At 41.8% G+C, this 19,390-nt stretch overlaps 1 protein-coding gene across 2 annotated transcripts in view; it reads right to left on the bottom strand.

Moving 5' to 3' along the window:
• FBXL5 (F-box and leucine rich repeat protein 5) overlaps positions 1 to 19,091 on the bottom strand; it is a 48,934-nt gene extending 29,843 nt beyond the window's left edge. The window contains exons 1-4 of one of the 2 annotated variants that reach the window (XM_042936855.1): positions 18,729 to 19,091; positions 8,262 to 8,477; positions 4,272 to 4,367; positions 1,481 to 1,667 (exon numbers count right to left, since the gene is read on the bottom strand). In XM_042936855.1, coding sequence (XP_042792789.1) covers positions 1,481 to 1,667; positions 4,272 to 4,367; positions 8,262 to 8,477; positions 18,729 to 18,809 — 580 coding nt within the window. In that variant the 5' untranslated portion in view covers positions 18,810 to 19,091. Of the gene's footprint in view, positions 1 to 1,480; positions 1,668 to 4,271; positions 4,368 to 8,261; positions 8,478 to 18,388; positions 18,565 to 18,728 lie in introns of those variants that run through there. The other variant, XM_042936856.1, reaches the window with a different exon arrangement.
• Between the last annotated feature and the right edge of the window lie 299 nt (positions 19,092 to 19,390).

The raw sequence follows: 19,390 nt of genomic DNA, 5'->3' as shown, positions 1-19,390 counted from the left end.
ATTTGCTTTGAAGGAGTGGGAAAATTAAACGTAATAAGTGTGATGCTTTTAAACCCCATGTTGTAATTACAATTAAACTAGACACAACAGGTCTTGGCTTGGTGTCTAAGGCCCAAGCTGCATTTCAAAGTGCAGCACCCAAGTTTTATGGGTTTAATTATAGGTTCACCTATAAAAACATTTTTGTTTCAACATGTATCTCACCTACTTTGTTAAATAAAGAGAAAAGGACCAATTTCAAAGAATTTTAAGCAATTTTAAAAGGAATGTCATTGCTATTGCCCATGTAGAAACAGAAGAAATTTTTACTAGCCTGAGGATGCCAATTTTCCTCAATGAGGTTTTAAAAGGCAAAGCTATCAAAGATCTTTAAGAAAAATGAGGAAATAGTCTATGAATAAAAAAGGCAAACATATTTTACTTGCATTTGTCATTTGTTTTCTCATAACTGTACACAGAAAAACAGTACCTCTCATTCTCACTCCTGTTTGTATTACTGGATATAAGCTAATACAGTGACACATGGAAAAGGATGGAAATAAAACTATAAGCACAACTGATTTTAAAAACTGATGGAGGGGCCCTGAGTGGTTCAGTCAGTTAATTGTCCAAAGCTTCATTTTGGCTCAGATCATGATCTCACTCATGAGATCGAGCCCGATATCAGGCCCCACACTGTCAGCCTGAGATTCTCTCTCTCTCCCTCCACCCCTCCCACATGCACACACTCTCTCTCAAAAATAAACCTTAAAAATTTTTTTTTTTTTTAAATGATGAGAAAAACAAGGAAGGATAAAATCAGCCACTATGGTCAATGGAGCTCAGAAAGTTGGATGATACTGCAAAAGTGCTCTGTATATGGTAGCTTTCAATAATTTTGATTGGCCAAAATAATAATTATTACTACTACTACATGAGTTCCTTTAAGAAACACTATATTATATTGCTTGTGGCCCAAATATACATTTTTTTTTTAATTTTTATTTATTTTTCAGAGAAAGAGGGCCAGAGCACGAGCAGGGGAGGGGCAGAGAGAGAGGGAGACACAGAATCCCAAGCAGACTCCAGGCTCTGAGCTGTCAACAGAGCCCGATGCAGGGCTCAAACCCACAAACAGTGAGATCATGACCTGAGATGAAGTCAGATGCTTAACGGACTGAGCCACCCAGGTGCCAACCCCCCCTGCCGCCGATGCTAAATTATCATAACATCAAATTCTTAGAAACTAGTCTTCAATTAAATGTACACTTGTAAATAAATGGTTTAAATTTATTCCTCAAGCAAAATCTAAAGCTCATTATCAACAAGACACAGATGGCCTCAAAACTAAATCATTCATTATCTAAACATAGGAATCTCAGGGGCACCTGGCTGGCTCAGTCGGTAGAGCATGCAACTCTTAATCTCAGGGTCGTTAAGTCCCACATTAGGTGCGGAGTCTACTTAAAATAAAATAAAAAAATAAACATACGAATCTCACCTTTATCTGACTTTTCATCCACAGAATATTTAAAAAACTTCTGTCGCTCCTCAGCTTGATTCCACAGGCTAAGACCTCTAAGGAGTTCCGCAGTGTCCTTCTGAGAGCAGTGCTGTGCAATCACTTTCTTCTTAATATCCTTAAGCTCTTCATAGGTAAAATATTCCATTAACATTGGCTGAAAAACCTAAATGAAACAAAATATTCATAAGTAAATATGCCTAACTAGTTTTGTTTACTCTACACCTTTTTTTTTTTAATGTTTATTTAGTTTTAAGAGAGACAGAATGCAAGCGGGGGAGGGGCAGAGAAAGAGAGACACAGATCCAAAGCAGGCTCCAGGCTCTGAGCTGCCAGCACAGAGCCCAATTTGGGGCTCGCACCTGTGAACCAGGAGATCACGACCCAAGTGGAAGTCAGACACTCAACCGACAGAGCCACCCAGGTGCCCCAGAGATTCCTATGTATGGATTTTTTTTTTAATGTTTATTTTTAAAAGATAGAGTATGAGCAGAGGAGGAACAGAGAGAGAGAGGGAGACACAGAATCTGAAGCAGGCTCCAGGTTCTGAGTTGTCAGCACAGAGCCCGATGAAGACCTTGAACTAGTGAACCTCAAGATCATGACCTGAGCCGAAGTCAAAGGCTTAACCGACTGAGCCACCCAGGCGTCCCTATACCTTTTAAATTATTAATGGCTCGAGTGTAGTATTATGACCTCGTATTTCAAAAAAATAAAAATTTTACTTGTTGCCACCAAGTTAGTTTAGCCAAAAAAGTGTGTAAAGAATATCACCAAAAGACTCTTCTTTCTACAGCTTCTCTAATAAATCCCATGGAATTTAAAAGCATCAAAAGCAAAAGTTTTTCTGTACAAACACTCTTATCAGTCTCATATGGTTAGACATTTAGATCAATTAACTGCCTTCTGATACCTCAGTAACTGAACTCTACCTCAACAGGGCCTCTAAATCATGAGAAAGGTACCCAGTGTACTAAGAACCATAAAACTCAGAGGTCTACTGAGACCTTGAACTATCTATATTTCTTCTTCGAAACAGATGCTTAGTCCCAACCTCCAATTTACAGAATTAGAATCCTGAAGAAGTAAAGACAAGGCTTTTGTTTTTTAGGGTGGGAAGGCGGGGGGGGGGGGGGGGGGGGGGGGGGTTCCAAGATCATTTTGATGTACATCACAGGTTAAGAAACACTATTTAATAACTCAGTGGCTTCAGTGGTGGTTTCGCCACAATGACTTGGGGACCTTTCAATATATCCAGGCCAGTATCTCTCACCTGATTTAATTAGTCCGAAGAGAGTTGAAAGTTTTATTTTATTTTTTTTAAATATAGATCTGATTATAAGGTGAAGCCATAAGTGAGAATGACCACAGTAACTAATCTGCAACGAAACAAGAATCCAGCTCCTCAAAATTATTTATTTTTCTATTCTTTACCCTAATCCTGATATTCACCCCATTTTAGAGAAAAAAGAGAATGGAAAAATGTTTTGCTCATCCACTCAGTGATAACCCAGTATGTGTGTAGTAGGAATAAAATTGGTAAGTTTAACACTACCATTTGATTACCAAAATGTACTACAAAAAAAAGATCCGAAAAAATTCTTTTTTTTTTTTTTATTTATTTTTTTTTTTTTTTAACATTTATTTATTTTTGAGAGAGAGAGAGACAGAGCATGAACGGGGGAGGGTCAGAGAGAGGGAGACACAGAATCCGAAACAGGCTCCAGGCTCTGAGCTGTCAGCACAGAGCCCGACGCAGGGCTCGAACCCAAAGACCGCGAGATCATGACCTGAGCCGAAGTCCGCCGCTTAACCGACTGAGCCACCCAGGTGCCCCATGTCCAGCTCTTGATTTCAGCTCAGGTTCATGAGTTCGGCCCCGTGTTGGGCTCCTCCCTGACGACGCTGAGCCTACCTGGGATTTTTCTCTCCCTCTCTGTCTGCCCCTCCATGGATTGCTCTCTCTCAAAATAAATAAACTTAAAAAAATTAATGGGTTTAAAGCTTTAAGAGCTTATAAAATTTATTTATTTTTCGGTGTTTATTCTATTATTGAGAGAGAGGACAAACCGCGGAGGGGCAGAGAGAGAGGGAGACAGAGGATCCAAAGCAGGTTCCTCAATGACAGCAGCAAGCCCAATGTGGGGCTCAAACTTACGAAACCACGAGATCATGACCTGAGCCAAAGTGGGACACTTAACTGACTGAGACACCCAGGCACCCCAGTAAAAATTCTTTAAACTTAGCATGAAAATACACAAAACATTAAAAAGTTTAAAGAATCCCCTAAAGGTTCTATGAAGACATTAAGGTAACATAAAACGCTATTAACATTCAATACAATGCCATCTACATAGTAAGAAAATAAATATTAGTTGACTAATTGAATTAAATAATGGATTCAAAGAGGGACCCCCGGGTGGTGGCTCAGTTCACTAGTTCAAGCTCCAAGTTGGGCTCTGTGCTGACAGCTCAAGAGCCTGGAGCCTGCTTCAGATTCTGTGTCTTGCTCTCTCTCTGCCCCTCTCATGCTTGCACTCTCTCTCTCTCAAAACTAAACATACATACATACATACATACATACATACATAAAGGATTCAATGAAAAGCAACCAAGGGAACAAAATTAATGTTTTTCTTGGGGTTTTCTTCCTTTCCTAAAATGAACTGGAGGCTTATCTTCCTGTGCATTATTTTGAAGAATGAAAGGCAAAATAACATCTTAAAAATTTCATAGATCAAATTTATAAGGGAGAAAAAATTATGCTTACCTCCTCCTCCTCTTTCATGTGAGGAAGAAAATCTCTTGTAAAAGCCTCCAATCTCTCTTTCAGCTGTTTTGCATAATTTAACTGCTCACATTCATTCTAGAAACATAAAAAAAAAATTACATCCTATAAAAGTTTTGCTTCATTATTTACACTGTACTGATCCTAGGAAATCAGTTTAAAATGCAACATAAAACCTCAGGAAAAAGAATAGACTGACAAATAGCAAAGTGGTCTCTGTACTTTTCAAAGCATAAAAGATACCCTTAAAGGGGCACCTGGGTGGCTCAGGTGGTTAAGCATCCGACTTTGGTTCAGGCCATGATCTCGCGTTCTGTGAGTTTGAGCCCCGTGTCAGGCTCTGTGCTGACAGCTCAGAGTCTGGAGCCTGCTTTAGATTCTGTGTCTTCCTCTCTCTGACTCACCCCCCACTCATGCTCAGTCTCTTTCTCTCAAAAAATAAGTATCAAAAATTAAAAAAAAAAAAAAAGATGTCTTTAAATTATCTTGCAAAGGAACCTTGGATTTTTAGTAATGTGATCTTATACTTCTTTAAAATGTCATAAAGTTGGGCCGCCTGGGTGGCTCAGTTGGTTAAGTCTCCAACTTCAGCTCGGGTCATGATCTCACGGTTCATGGGTTTGAGCCCAACATCGGGCTCTATGCTGATAGCTCAGAGCCCAGAGCCTGCTTTGGATTCTGTGTCTCCCTCTCTCTCTGCCCCCGCCCACCCCCTCATGCTTTGTCTCTCTCTTCCTTCAAAAAAAATAAACACTAAAAAAACAAAATTTTATGGGACACCTGGGTGGCTCAGTCAGTTGGGCAGCTGACTTCGGTTCAGGTCATGATCTTGTGGTCTGTGAGTTCAAGCCCTGCATCGGGCTCCATGCTGACAGCTTGGAGCCTGGAGCCTGTTTCGAGCCTGGGGCCTGCTCTGAATTCTGTGTCTCGCTCCCTCTCTGCCCCTTCCCCATTCCCACTCTGTCTCTCTCTTTCAAAAATGAATAAATGTTAAAAAAATTTTTTTTAAATAAAAAAACAAAACTTTAAAATGTCATGAAGTCTAAAAATAGCAAGTATTTGCTCAAAACTTCTATTGACTTCTAATGTCTACATTTATATAATCTCTATGTTTCTTTTCCTAATCTATGTCTGAGCAGTTCATAAGAGCCTACTGGACTATATCACCAGAGTCCCTTCAAACTCATCTGGGGCACCCTCCACTACACGATCTACAACACCTGTTATGTTATGCTGACGGAAGACCATATCTACTTCAAAAAGTCAGGTTATCAATGTACTTCTAAGGGTAAGAGGCTCCCAACATTGTTTAGTAAATCACTCTAATTCTGGACAATAGCTAAAAAGTTCTTTCTCACATGAACTCAGATCTCATCTCCCTGTAACATCTAACACTTCTACATCAGCCCTATCAACTTAAAACATGCAGAATTTTACAGGGGTACCTGGGTAGCTCAGTCGGTTAAGCGTCTGACTTTGGCTCAGGTCATGATCTCACAGCTCGTGGGTTCGAGCCCCGTATCAGGCTTTGTGCTGACCACTCAGAGCCTGGAGCCTGCTTCAGATTCTGTGTGTGTCTCTCTCTCTGCCCCTACCCTGCTCATGCTCTGCGTATCTCTCTCTCTCTCTCTCAAAAACAAATAAACACGTAGGGGTGCCTGGGTGGCTCAGTCGGTTGGGCATCCAACTTCAGCTCAGGTCATGATCTCACGGTCCGTGAGTTCAAGCCCTGCGTCGGGCTCTGTGCTAACGGCTCAGAGCCTGGAGCCTGCTTCAGATTCTGTGTCTCCCTCTCTCTCTCTGCCCCTCCCCTGCTCATGCTCTGTCTTTGTCTCAAAAATAAATAAAAACATTAAAAAATTTTTTTTCTAAAAATGAAACTATATATGTGGGAATAGGGGCTCCCAGGTGACTCAGGTTGAGAGGCCAACTCTTGATTTCAGCTCAGATCATGATCCCAGGGTTACAGGTTTGAGCCCTGTGTCAGGGGCTCCATGCTGAGCTTGGAGCTTGCTTAAAACATATTCTCCCTCTCCCTCTCCCTCTCTCCCTCTCTCCCTCTCTCTCTCTGTCTCCCTATGCCCCTCTCCCCTGCTCACACACACACACACTCTCTCTCTAAAATTAAAAAATTAAAATTTAAAATCTAAGTAATAAAATGTGGGAATATTTTATTCCTGATGAGTGTTTTGTAGTCTCCTCCTTTTTGTACTAATTTATTCAAATGCTTCCCAATATTCCATCCAATGTCCTAATCTCTAAAGATTTTACGTATTTTTCCTAAGCATGCCCAAGTGGCTTCCATTTCCACTTCACATGCTAATAATTATCAAATCTGCTTATCTAAATCAAATTACTCTTCTGTCCCCGAATCCCATCTATACCTCTTCCTATTAATAAGTGCCCACCTGGATTGCAAAAGCAGTTAAAACCCAACGTGTCCAAAATGGATCTTTTTATTCCCCAAGCCTCTTCTATATTCCCTATAAAGTCAGACTCAATCCTCATTCTTACTTCTTTCTCCTTCTCCTTTCCCTTTGTACGTAAGCACTACATTCTATCAATTTTATGTCCTATGTTAATTCTCAGGTCTGTCTTCTTCCCTCTATCTCCTCTAGCCACTACTTTAGTTCAGATCGTAATCATTTTATTGAACAAGCAATACATGAACATGACACAAAACTGAAAGAGTACAAAAGAGTATTCAATAAAAAGTAAATCTCCCTTCCATCACTACCCAGTACCCCACCCTCACCCCATCACCCACCTCTCCACCAAGGAGTTACGGTGTCTTCTTCTAGACACTACTACAGTATTTTTTAGAATGGTCTTGGTCTTTCTACTTCAGTCTTTTCTTTCCCTTCAACCCATCCTCCTCCCTGCTGCACAACAGTCTTTCTAGAACGCAAGTCTGTAAGTGAAAGGTGTGTGGTTGTTTGACAGAGTTGCAACTTAAATCTATGCTTCACCAAGCCAGAGGGAGATAAAAGATAAAACTTCACATTTCCACAATATGCAAACATAAGTAAAAGGAAAATCGTTCTATATCATTATCCTAAACTATACTCAAATAGGTCTAATTTTATGTCATACAATTACAAATTGTCCCATTTAACCATCCCTGCACCCTAAAATATGGAAAAAGGGAATATAGTAAATGTTATAGCTAACATTCAATTTTTAAATAAAAAATTTTTTAAATAAAAATTTACAAATTTTTATAAATTAATAATTTTTTAATAAATTTTTTTAAAAGTATTCATTCATTGTAGTAACAATCTCACCTTCAGTCACCAGTAACTGCATTCATTATAGCTTTCTTCTAAGAGTTGAGCAAATGTTACCAGAAAGTAAAAATTTTGTGGTAATTAAAATTTCAACGTACAAAAACAACTTTAAGACCTGTGGAGTAGCATTCACTATAAATTTTATATACAGTAATAAAGAGGTAACTAACAAAGATTCTCGTCAACCTGATAGACTCAGACTCCTTTGAGCCCTCTTCTCAACTAGGCCTCAACCTTGAACTCTGTCCTTGGCCCACTTAGTCTAGTTTTAGCAAAAGTCATTCTGAGTCAGTTTAGCAAAAATCCCTCTACCCTTGACATTGATCATAGTCAGTATCTATCCATCCTCAATATCTCACCACCCTGATCTGCCTTCAGCAAAAATCCTCTTGAGTCAGTCTACCATTGATGTTTCTTCTTAGAAATTTTCCTGACCCCTGCTCTGTTCCTTGGCTATAAATCCTCAGATATCCTATTCACAGTTGAGCCCAATCTCTCTCCCCTACTGCAAAACCCCAATGAAGTAATCCCTTGAATAAAGTCTTCCTTACTGTCTTTAACAGTGTGAGAATATTTTTTTTCTGTAACATAACATCATTTACTATAAAATGCTAATAGGTTTTGCTAATGACATACTAGTAAGGACACAAGTTTTGACAGTTAAATACTCATTTTTGCAACTCACCTTAACATTCTTCAGTCCCTTTTCAAAGAGGCTAAGCATCTCAGAGAGTTTATTGTCAGAATGTACATTATAAATGGTCTGGCTGCGTTGTTGAAGCAAACCGATAATGTATTCATTTTCGATCTGCTCATGCATTTTGAACTCCTTAAAAGTAGCATACAAAGACTGCAGAAGAGCACGGAAATCATTGTTGTTGGAAAAGTTCGTTTTAGAAAGCTGAAGAAACATTTTAAAAAGAAAGGCATAATAAATATATGTAAATATACACCAATAAAAAATATTCAAATACACTCCTATTTAGTTTTGTACACAGCAAAATACCTCCCTTACACTTATTTGTTCAAGCACACATAAAGGAAATTCATAAATTGACAAATTATAATGGTATAATAAAAAGTACACTAGGGTCAGAAAGAAAATGGTCTACATTCTGAAGAGCTTGATGATACAGGAAACTGATTCATGAACCAAAAAATCACATAGCTTCTTTAAATAAAAGGGATTGGACCAGACTCCCTCCAAACCTAAGATTCTGTTATTCTACACATATACTAAATACAGATACTCCATAAAGTTATATGAAATTTTTAAATAGTTGTGTTAGGATAATATAAGTACTTTTTTCTTTGTTCAAAATGTTCTTTATGCTATTATACTACTTTTACAATGTAAAAGTTTAAAAATACTCTATTATAGTTTGTTTAAACTTTAATATCAAGATGAGTCTGATCTGTTCCAGAAATAATTATAGAATATTGAGCTATCAGAATATTATTAGGGGCGCACCTGGGTGGCTCAGTCGGTTAAGTGTCCGACTCTTGACGTCAGCTCGTGATTTCACAGTCTGGTTTGTGGGATCGAGCCCTGCATCAGGCTCTGCGCTAACAGCATGGAACCTGCTTGGGACTCTCTCTCTCTCTCCCCCCTCCTCTCCCCTGCTCCTGTTTGCTCTCTCCCTCCCTCAAAATAAATAAATAAACTTAAAAAATAATTAGATGATTTTAGGGGAACTAGTTTTTGTTTTTTAAGAAAAACAGAATAAACACTTAGCAGCTCAGATAAGAAATCACGTATTTTTCTGAGGTAAAGGCACTGCAACGGTACAACATGGAAACCTAGCACATCACGGCACGAGAAAGTAAATGCACTTGAAGGAAAGGCACAAATCAATCACAAAATAAAGAAATATATACACTGCCATTTTCTTTAATTCTACTATTCAACCAAAGAAAATAACTATTCAGAAGTAATTTTAATTTTTCACACTGAATGGCAAATTAAATTCTCGTGTTTAAATGTATAATCTTATCAAGAAACCTGATTCAAATTAAAGTTCAAAATAATATACAAACCCTCCATTGCCATATTAAATCTACTTTCTATTGTATCAACTCTAGTTTCAAAGTCCAGTTTTAAGAGGGAAAACCTGATTAGGTTAAAAACACAGACAGTGAATGGAGGGGAAGAAGCTACTGACACCACACTTCCTAGACTTGGTTGGTCAAGTCTGACCCAGTATTCCTAAAATGGAGCAGACCCTAAGCTGTCTCAATTGCCTGTCCTCAACAGGAGTAGTAGGCTTATGACAAAGCACCAGAAAAGATGGTAAACACCTAAAGTAGAACTATTCCACTACACATAGTAGAATTAACTAAGTAGCTTATGTAAAACTTATGCGTATTAGGTATTAAGTCATTTATAGGAAACCACAACAGAGTCTCTAGGGATCAAATCCTAGTTCTACCATTTATTTAAATGTGTAACCCTGGGTAAGTTACTTTACTCCTTTCAATGTCTTAGTTTCTTCTTGATGTTAAATGAGAATAACAACATCTGTAGTTCACATGGTGGCTATGAAATTAAAATGAATTGGTGCTTAATAAATGCTAGCTCTAGTCATTTTGAAAATTAATCATTCGCTTTTATAAATTCATGCACTTTTTTTTTTTCTCAATTCAAATAGTTAATGGGCAGCTATTAAGAGCTAGGCATTGTTCCTGTACTCGAGATAGGAACATCATGAACAAAATAGACATCTCCGCCTTTATGGAGCTTCTAGTCTGGTGAAGGGAAATAACATAAGGAACAGTAGCCACAATAAGTGAGTAAATTATCGAGAAACTTTTTCTGGTAAGGGCCAGATAATAAATATTTTAGGTTCTACAGGACATACTCTATAGCAACTATTTAATTTAGCTGCCGTAGCATTAAAGCAGTCATACGAATGAATGTGGCTATGTTCCAATAAAACTTTATTTATGGATGGAGAAATCTGAATCTCATATAATTTTCACATGTCAAAATATTATTCTTTTGATTTTCTCCAACTGTTTAAAAATGTAAAAACCATTCGTAGCTCCTGAGTCACACAAAAACAAGAGGCAGAACAGATCTGGTTATACTAATGTTGATTTTATCCTAAGAAATGCTACACAAGATCACAACAAAATTCACCAGTGGCTAGTCTTAGCAAATACTATCATGGGTCATTTAAAAAAATTAAAATTAGGGGCACCAGGGTGGCTCAGTCACTTGAGTGTCCGACTTCAGCTCAGGTCACGCTCTCACGGTTCATGAGTTCGAGCCCCACATCAGGCTCTGTGCTGACAGTTCAGAGCCTGGATGGAGCCTGCTTCGGATTCTGTGTCTCCCTCTCTCTCCGCCCCACCCCTGCTTGTGCTCTGCCTCTGTCTTTCAAAAATGAGTAAACATAAAAAATGTTTTTTAATTAAAAATAAGTCTTAGAAATAACAGATAAATCTTAAAACATACTATTGCTATACAATTTTTAAGAAACAAAAACCAAAGCATGGCAAAAAAATAAATAATGCCCTCACATGACTTAAGGAAAATAACATCTTAAAAGACATGCAGGAAATTCTGCATACATTCTCACTGGACTATTAGGAAATCTTTCAGATTTAATAACAAGCTAAAATAAAAACCAGGTCCACACTACAGACCGAGAACCCAATGAGATCCATGAAAGGACTCTACATGAGTCATAGAGTCAACCCAGCTTAGTGGCTGCAAGTGCGAGTCTGGAGCCAGACTGCTAAGAAAGGAATCTATCTCTGCCACAAGTTACTAAATGGCTCTCTACCTCAGTTTCTTCATCTGTAACATAAGGCTAATAATATTAACTACCTCATAGAGCCCTTGTTATAATTTAATAATACATCCAAAGAACACAAAATTAATATAAATAAGCCCTGCTTGGGTTTTTCTGTTATTTTTATAGTTAGCCCAAATAAAACTATCATTAGAAGTCCTTATGCTACCCAAATCACTTCATTTCCACTTGAAATGAGCAATTGTTTTAGCCTGGTACTAAAGTCCGTAAATTTTGCAGCTAAAAAGATAACCAGAATGCATACAATTTAACTTTTAAAAAATCGGTTTACAGGAATTTTTAAAATTTAGCTTGCCTCTGCAAAGTTACTCAAACACACAAACTTGATTGAGACAAAAAACCTAGATACTAGTAATATCTGGGACATATTGAGGCCTATGATGCACTATATACTAAGTGCTGTTTGTTTGTTTAATGTTTACGTATTTATTTTAAGAGAGCTGCCAGCACAGAGCCCAATGCAGGACTCGAACCCACAAACCATGGTATCATGCCCTAAGCCGAAACCAAGAGCTGGACACTTAACTGACTGAGACACTCAGGTGCCCCTAAAGTAAGTATTTTTAGATAAAGTAGGTATTATAATTCCCATTTTATAGATGAAAACCCTGAGGCTCAGAAAAAATAACTTGCCCAAAACCATACAACTAGTAGACAACAAAACAGAGATCAAACCTCTATGATTCTAAATCTTATGTTCTTTCTGCAACATAGAATATCGGTTCCAATCATAACCGATTGTTTGTTTCCACATCCAACAAAGAGAGTGAACTGTCAGAACCTTGCTCTAAAGCAATAGTTCTCACCAAAGGTCAATTCTACCCTCCAGGAACTAATGTGCAAGGACATTTTTGGTTGTTAATCACTGCAGAAGTGCTACTGACACCTAGTGGGTAAAAAGCCAGGGATCCAGCTAAACATCCTACAAAACACAGGCAGTCACAAGAAAGAATCATCTAGCCCAAAGTGTCAACAGTGCTGTGGTTGAGAAATGCTACTCTAAAGAAGTGTTTTTCAAACACATTTAACCATGACCTTTAGTCTGAAATACAGTGCAACCTAGACACACACACATCACAAACACTTCAAACAAATTTCAGGAAACAATTATTTCCCTCTCTACCCTGTGATGTACTCCAATATATACTTTTCCATTTCATTTTTTAAAGTCTGTTTGTATCCCATGAAACTGATTCCATGACCCACTAATGGACTATAGAACACACTAGGAAAAACACTGCTACAATAGGATAGAAAATTTCCTAAATGACCTATAAACTTGTATACCTTGATGCCTGGCAAACTCAACCCCATAAACCTATATAGAACAGGATACACATAGTCAACAAATAGTAACAACCCAGTAACATGGTATCTCTCATATTTAAAAGGATTTGTAACTGGCTTTCTGTCTCAGACACTCTACAACCTAAAATCTTAAAACCTGGCTTCAAACTGACTCAAAAAGTTGTGTCACTTAAAGACTAGATTAAGTTCAAACATACATATATACATATATATATATATATATATATATATATATATATGTATATATGTATATATATATATATAATAGTATAATAAAAACCCAAACGTTATTGCTTCAAATAAATTTTTACTTTTTATCTACTCAGCCAGACAATGCTATGATTCAATCAATGGAGATTTATACTCAATTAAAAAAACCTTAATAACTATCTTATGGACTAACTGTATGAAAAAAACTATGGCCCACAGGTGAAATATTTGCAGAAAATCATGTAACAGGTAATAAGTAACAAAATCAATAAGGTAATACAAAAAAACGTGGGCTTCAGAAGGGGGGAAAAATCCTATGATTAAAATTCTGTCTCTCCTAATTACTAGTTGAGTGGGTTGGGTAAATTACTAAACTAAGTCTGTTTCCTCATCTTTAAATAACAGATAATACCTGTATCACGAGCCTCTTGTAAGGATTAAAAGAAATAATGTATGCATGTAGTAAGAACTCATTAAATTCCCCTTTCCTCCACTTTCTAGTTCTCAATTCAATATTCCCTCTAATAAACCAATCTCCCCAATACCAATCAGTAACAGCTTTTACAGGTATGCAGAGAAAAACAAAGAAACTAAATTCTTCATAAAGCTACATCCAATTTTTTAAAATGATCTATTCAAGGGGCGCCTGGGTGGCTCAGTGGGTTGAGCGTCCAACTTCGGCTCAGGTCATGATCTCACTCAGTCTGTGAGTTCAAGCCCCGCGTCGGGCTCTGTGCCGACGGCTCAGAGCCTGGAGCCTGCTTCCGATTCTGTGTCTCCCTCTCTCTCTGTCCCTCCCCTGCTTGTGCGAACTTTCTCTCAAAAATAAATAAATAAACATTTAAAAATAAAATAAAATAATCTATTCAAGTTAGTAGCTTATTTCCCTCTTAGGGCTTCAGTTACAAAATGTCCTTTGTTTATAAATTGATAAAGTAAATAGCACTTTTAATATCCTTACCCGAAAAACCTGGGCACTCCATAAAGCCCCCACCACTTGAATCTTCTATAACTGGCTTATGTGTAAGTCTGGGAATCTCTGTATTATGCACATCCTTAGAACCACCACCTACTTTGTTCTCAGCACTCAGTTCAAAGAGACTTAGGCCACTCCTGACACTTTAATGCACAGCGGACCATATACTTCCCTTGGCTCCCACTGCACCACATCTGGATTTCCACCTTAGCACAAATGTTAGATAGTAAACTCCTTAAGAACAGGAATCACACCTTGTATCACCAATGCAAGCTACTGACACAACACAGGGCCAACACACAGTAGAGACTCCAGACTTACTGGCAGAATTAATGTTAAATTTTGAGGACTAGAGGAAAGACTGAGGGATCGGAGTAAACTGGAAAAAGGATGTCATCCAATGAAACGTTCGCTAAAATCCTCCCAATTTGGAAGATGAGTGAATTAGCAAAAAAGATTTCATAACAGACTGTTACCCAAAAAGATTTTTCAGAAACTACTATGGTTTCATACAAATTAAATCATGATATAAATAGAAATCATGATCCTGGGGCACCTAGGTGCCTCAGCTGGTTAAGCCTCCGACTCCCGATCTCAGCTCAGGTCATGATCTCATTGTTCGTGGGTTCAGCGGGGAGTCTGTTTGGAAAGCTCTCTCCCTCTCTCTCTGCCCCTACCCAACTCATGTTCTCTAGCTCGCTCTCTGTCAAAATAAACACACTTAAAAACAATTAAATTTAAAAAAAAAAGAAAAGAAATCATGATCCTGACTTGGGTTTCCATCTAGATCTGTAACTAACTGCTCATGTGAACTGGGTCTAGCTAATCTAGGCCTACAAGTCCCCAGCTATAAAATAGGAATAACCCTTCCTTTACTTACTTCAAAGGACTGTTGTCCAGGTAACAGTGAAAAAAACTTTCCATAAAACCTTATATAAATTTAAGAGGAAATCCAAGAGCAAAGAATTAAATTAGGTATTACACAGCAATATTTAAAATGGCCTATAACTTCAGAGTAAGTTATTCTAAGTAAACTATAGTCTAAGTATATAAATGATTGAGATGATGCCAATAAATACACAGATGCTTCTAAAGTACATTGTACTTGAAAAGTTTGATACTGGAAATAAAACTGACTTCTTTTATAATCACTGTGCATTCAGAATCAACATTAGAATACAGTGAAATAATATATCTTGTACCTTTTTAGTTTGAGTACAAAAACTAGTTCTCATTTTGTAAAGTTTTACTGCTGGCTATTTGAATATCCCTGGTCTTTACCACCAAACAATGGTGAAGGCAAAACTTGAGATGATAAATGAATAAATAAAAAAAAAAAAACAAATTAGGGGCACCTGGGTGGCTCAGTCGGTTAGGCATCCAACTTCGGCTCAGGCCATGATCTCGCAGTCCGTGAGTTCGAGCCCCGCATCGGGCTCTGTGCTGACAGCTCAGAGCCTGGAGCCTGTTTCAGATTCTGTGTCTCCCTCTCTCTCTGCCCCTCCCTCACTTGCACTCTGTCTCTATCTCTCAAAAATAAATAAACATTTAAAAAAATTTTTTTTCTTAAATTAGTCCTTTAAGATTATTCATCCATCATAAAACACTTATCTCTCCACCCTGGCTCCCAAAGGACATCGTAGGAGATTTCCACTAGCTATTAGTATCAAGAAGAAATCTGGATATAGAATTCCTATAGTTTTTTTCTCCCTAAATCACCTTGATCTCTGATCCACAGTTTGGAAAACTGGACTTTTAATCTCCTTGATGAATATCTACAACAATCTCATTAACTACATCTAATTAAGAATTAGTGATAATTTTGACTTATGCTATGTCAAATTGAAAATGCTTTCTTAATTACTGCAAAAGGAAACATTTAAGTACTGAAAAGAATCTCATTTGACTCGGGTATTTTTTGTTAATGAATTTACTTATTTTGAGAGAGACAGACAGAGAGAGGTGGAGCAGGGGAGGGGGAGGGGGAGGGGCAGGAGAGAGGGAGAGAGAGATTCCCAAGCAGGCTCCGTGCCTTCAGCCCCAAGCCCGACACAGGGCTCCAACTCATGTACAGTGAGATCATGACCTGAGCTGAAACCAAGAGTCAGGCGCTCAACAGATTGGGCCACCCAGGCGCCCCATACCCAAGTATTGGTTTTTAAAATGGCACTGTAAGGGGCGCCTGGATGGCTCAGTCGGTTAAGCATCCGACTTTGGCTCAGGTCATGATCTTGTGGTCTGTGAGTTCAAGCCCTGAGTCAGGCTCCGTGTTAACGGCTCAGAGCCCAGAGCCTGCTTCAGATTCTGGGTCTCCCTCTGTCTGTGCCCCTTCCCTGCTTGCACTCTGTCTCTCTCTCTGTCAAAAATAAATAGATTTAAAAAAAAATTTTTTTTAATGACACTGTATATGGGACGCCTGGGTGGCTCAGTGGGTTAAGGGTCCGACTTTGGCTCAGGTCATGATCTCTGTGAGTTCCAGCCCCACGTCGGGCTCTGTGCTGACAGCTCAGACCCGGCCCGCTTTGGATTCTGGGTCTCCCTCTCTCTCTGCCCCTCCCCTGCTCACGCTCTCTCAAAATAATAAACAAACATTTAAAAAAGAATTTTTTTTAATGGCACTGTATAAGGCTGGTTAGTCTATCATGTAACTAAGTAAAACTGTGACTCTTAACTACCACGGGAAAGTCACAACCGCCTCGCGAAAACCACAAACACACTGGGAAAGGGTACACATGCACAAAAATTTCCGTAACAATTTCAAGCCATCTCCAGGCTGGCCTGCAGAGAAGACCTCATATTCCTGAAGTCCTCACCAACTTTCCCTTTTCAATTTTGAGAAAGTAAAAAAAAACAAAAAAACAAAAAAACTCCCTTTTTTTTTTTTTTTTTTTAAATTTCCTGCAATTCGTGACCACCGTTGGAATAACTAAGTTGAAAGCCCAGAGGAGGTAAAAACACTGCAGCGATCTAACTGAAACACTTCAGGGTCGGGCAGCCTAATGGATGGCTTACCCGCTCCTTTCGCTTCTTCTGGGTAAACGGTTCTCACCCTTGGCTGCACGGGAGCTGGACTCACCGGGGGAGCGTCAAATTGTTCATACTTGATGCCAGGGTCACTCCCGAATTTTCAGTGCTTTGGGCACTGAATTTGGACTTTTAACAGCCTTGGGGGGCGGGGGGGGGGGGGGGATTCTAATCAGCTACCAAGGTTGAGAAGCACTGTCCTGGCCCGTCCTGTTTAAGCCTATACCCGAATCGGGTTATTTTTTCAATTTCCAAAATGGGAGGAGGAAAAGGGTGGTTGTGAGTGCGTTTTTAATTGCTGGTTTTTAACGTGGCTTCGCCCTGAGCCCTCTGGGCATCCTCCAACCACCTCACTGGGCTCTCAGAACCCCTCTTTTCCCTCAACAGGGCTTTTGCTTAGTGCTGTGGAAGTTCTGAAAATTCACAAAAGCTGACTTCTGGGCTTCAGCAAGAGCTGTTGAAATGCTTTTCATCTGGTTCATTTCTACACGAAAACGGGCCTGCTCGAAGTTTCCAGCACCTATGTGGACATCGGTGGCCCTTCTTTCCCCCAACGGAACACTGACAAAAATGTGGGCGCTTGATACTGCTTTAAAATCCCTAGCAGAAGGCCCTGAGCCATCTCCAGAAAAGTGCTTTTTCAGCTAATGCTGCACCAATCAAGAGTCCAAAAAGGTTCGCACAGTTAAACCAACTTTTTCCGAGGCCCGTTTCACTGGAGCCCACGTAAAGAATTCCAACAGAGAGTAGCGGTCGTATCACACGATCCACGCCGAGGAAATGCTCCAGGACAATAAAAGTTGCAAGGAGAAAAAGAACTCTAAACCAAGAGCGAAGCGTCTCCCCATCCTAGACCAGGAAACCTGGGGTTTCTCCCAAATCAAGCCGGGGAACAGCCGGGGGGCGTAAGATGAGCAGGGGGGTGGCTGGGAGAAGCTGCCCCTCGAGCCAGGAAGCGAGCGAGAGGTTCGGAAGGATGGATGGGTGGCGTCTGCAAACAGACCCGGGGGCCCCCAAACCGGCCGGGAGCAGGATGAGGGGCGGCGGCGATGGGGGCGGCGGGGGACAGCTGCAGAAACGGCCGGCCCCGGGCGGACAGGAAGCCCAGCGCAGGTGGCCGGCCCGGGGTCCCCGCAGGTCGGTGGGGCGCGGAGGGGCCCCTCTCCCCAAGGGGGCGGGGGCGGGAGGCTCGGCACGGCCGCAGGCAGCGGGCCCGCCCGGCCAGGGGTACGCAGCCAGGCAGCGGCCGCGCCGCGGGCCCCGAGGGCACGTCCGAGGCCGCCGGCCGGGCGGGGGCGCGGGCTCCCCGCCGAGGGTGCGGGGGAGCGAGCGCGGCGCTGACAGCTGCGCAGGCGGCAAGCCGCGCGGCGCGGCCCCGGGGGCCACGGGCGCGGCGCAGGCCAGGCCGCCCGGGGACCGGCCCGCTCCTCCTCGCGGCCCGCGCTGCCCGGGGCAAGAGACCCCGCACACCGTTACCTTGTCGCAGTAGAGCCCCACCAGCTGCTTCATCCGCCAGTGCGGGGCGGTGAAGACGTCCACTTCTTCGGGGAAGGGCGCCATCGCCACTGCCTCAGCCTCTGCCTCAGCAGCCGCGGCCGCCGCCTCTCCATAGACACCCTCGCCGCGGGGCAGAGGCGGCGCGCCCCCCTGCGCATGCGCCCGCCCCGTCGGCGCGCGCGCCCGGCCTACTCGGCCGGCCGGGACGCGGGGACGCGCGGGCCGCCGCCATGCGGTCCCCGAGGCCCACGTGACCAGGCGCGCGGCGGCGGCGGCAGCGGCGGCGGCAGCGGCGGCGGCGGCTGGAGCTCTCTCTTACCTGCTGGGTTCTTTTCGTGCTTGTCTCCTTCGCTTGCTGAGGAGAGAAACCCAAGTCTTTACCCTGTTTGTTTCGCAACATTAAAACACATTATCCGAAGGCAGGGGGTGTCGTCTTGGAGGCCCTCTCAGCGCTGCCGCTACGCCCACCAGGCCTTGAGGCCGAGGCCGCCGAGCACAATGGCCGCGCTCGGGCCGGGAGCTGTGCTTGGGCGCCGCGGGCCGTGACGCCCGTTCGCCCGAGTGGCTGTTCTGGGCGCCACTGGGCCCTCCTAGTCCGCCCTTTGCCTCCCTGCCATGCCCAGGTGGCGGGCTCGACCTCCCTGCCCGCTGGTCAAAGGCCCCGGCTAATGGGTGGCCCAGGACCGGGGTTCCAAGAACTTAGGACCCACAGGGAAACGGTGCCACGTGAGCCGACTGGACACTGGCCGCCCCTCCGCTCGGGGCGGGCGCCCAGCCTGGGTCTGGGGGCAGGGCGGCATCTCCTCCCCAGCAGGCCGGAGGGGAGGGCAGCGTGGAATTCTGGCGCCTCCAAGGAAGGAAAAATGTCCCTTGGGAATCAGGGAGGCTGGAATGTACCTCAAGCACAGAAACACCAGGTCAGGGGTGTCAGAAAGGTCTGGGGGCGGGGGGAGGGGCGAATGATCACAGAAGGTTAGTGCG

Source organism: Panthera leo, chromosome B1, assembly GCF_018350215.1.
Source record: "Panthera leo isolate Ple1 chromosome B1, P.leo_Ple1_pat1.1, whole genome shotgun sequence".
Classification (NCBI taxonomy): domain Eukaryota; kingdom Metazoa; phylum Chordata; class Mammalia; order Carnivora; family Felidae; genus Panthera; species Panthera leo.
Note: the sequence above shows the minus strand (reverse complement) of the source record. Positions and strands in the feature narration are given on the sequence as shown.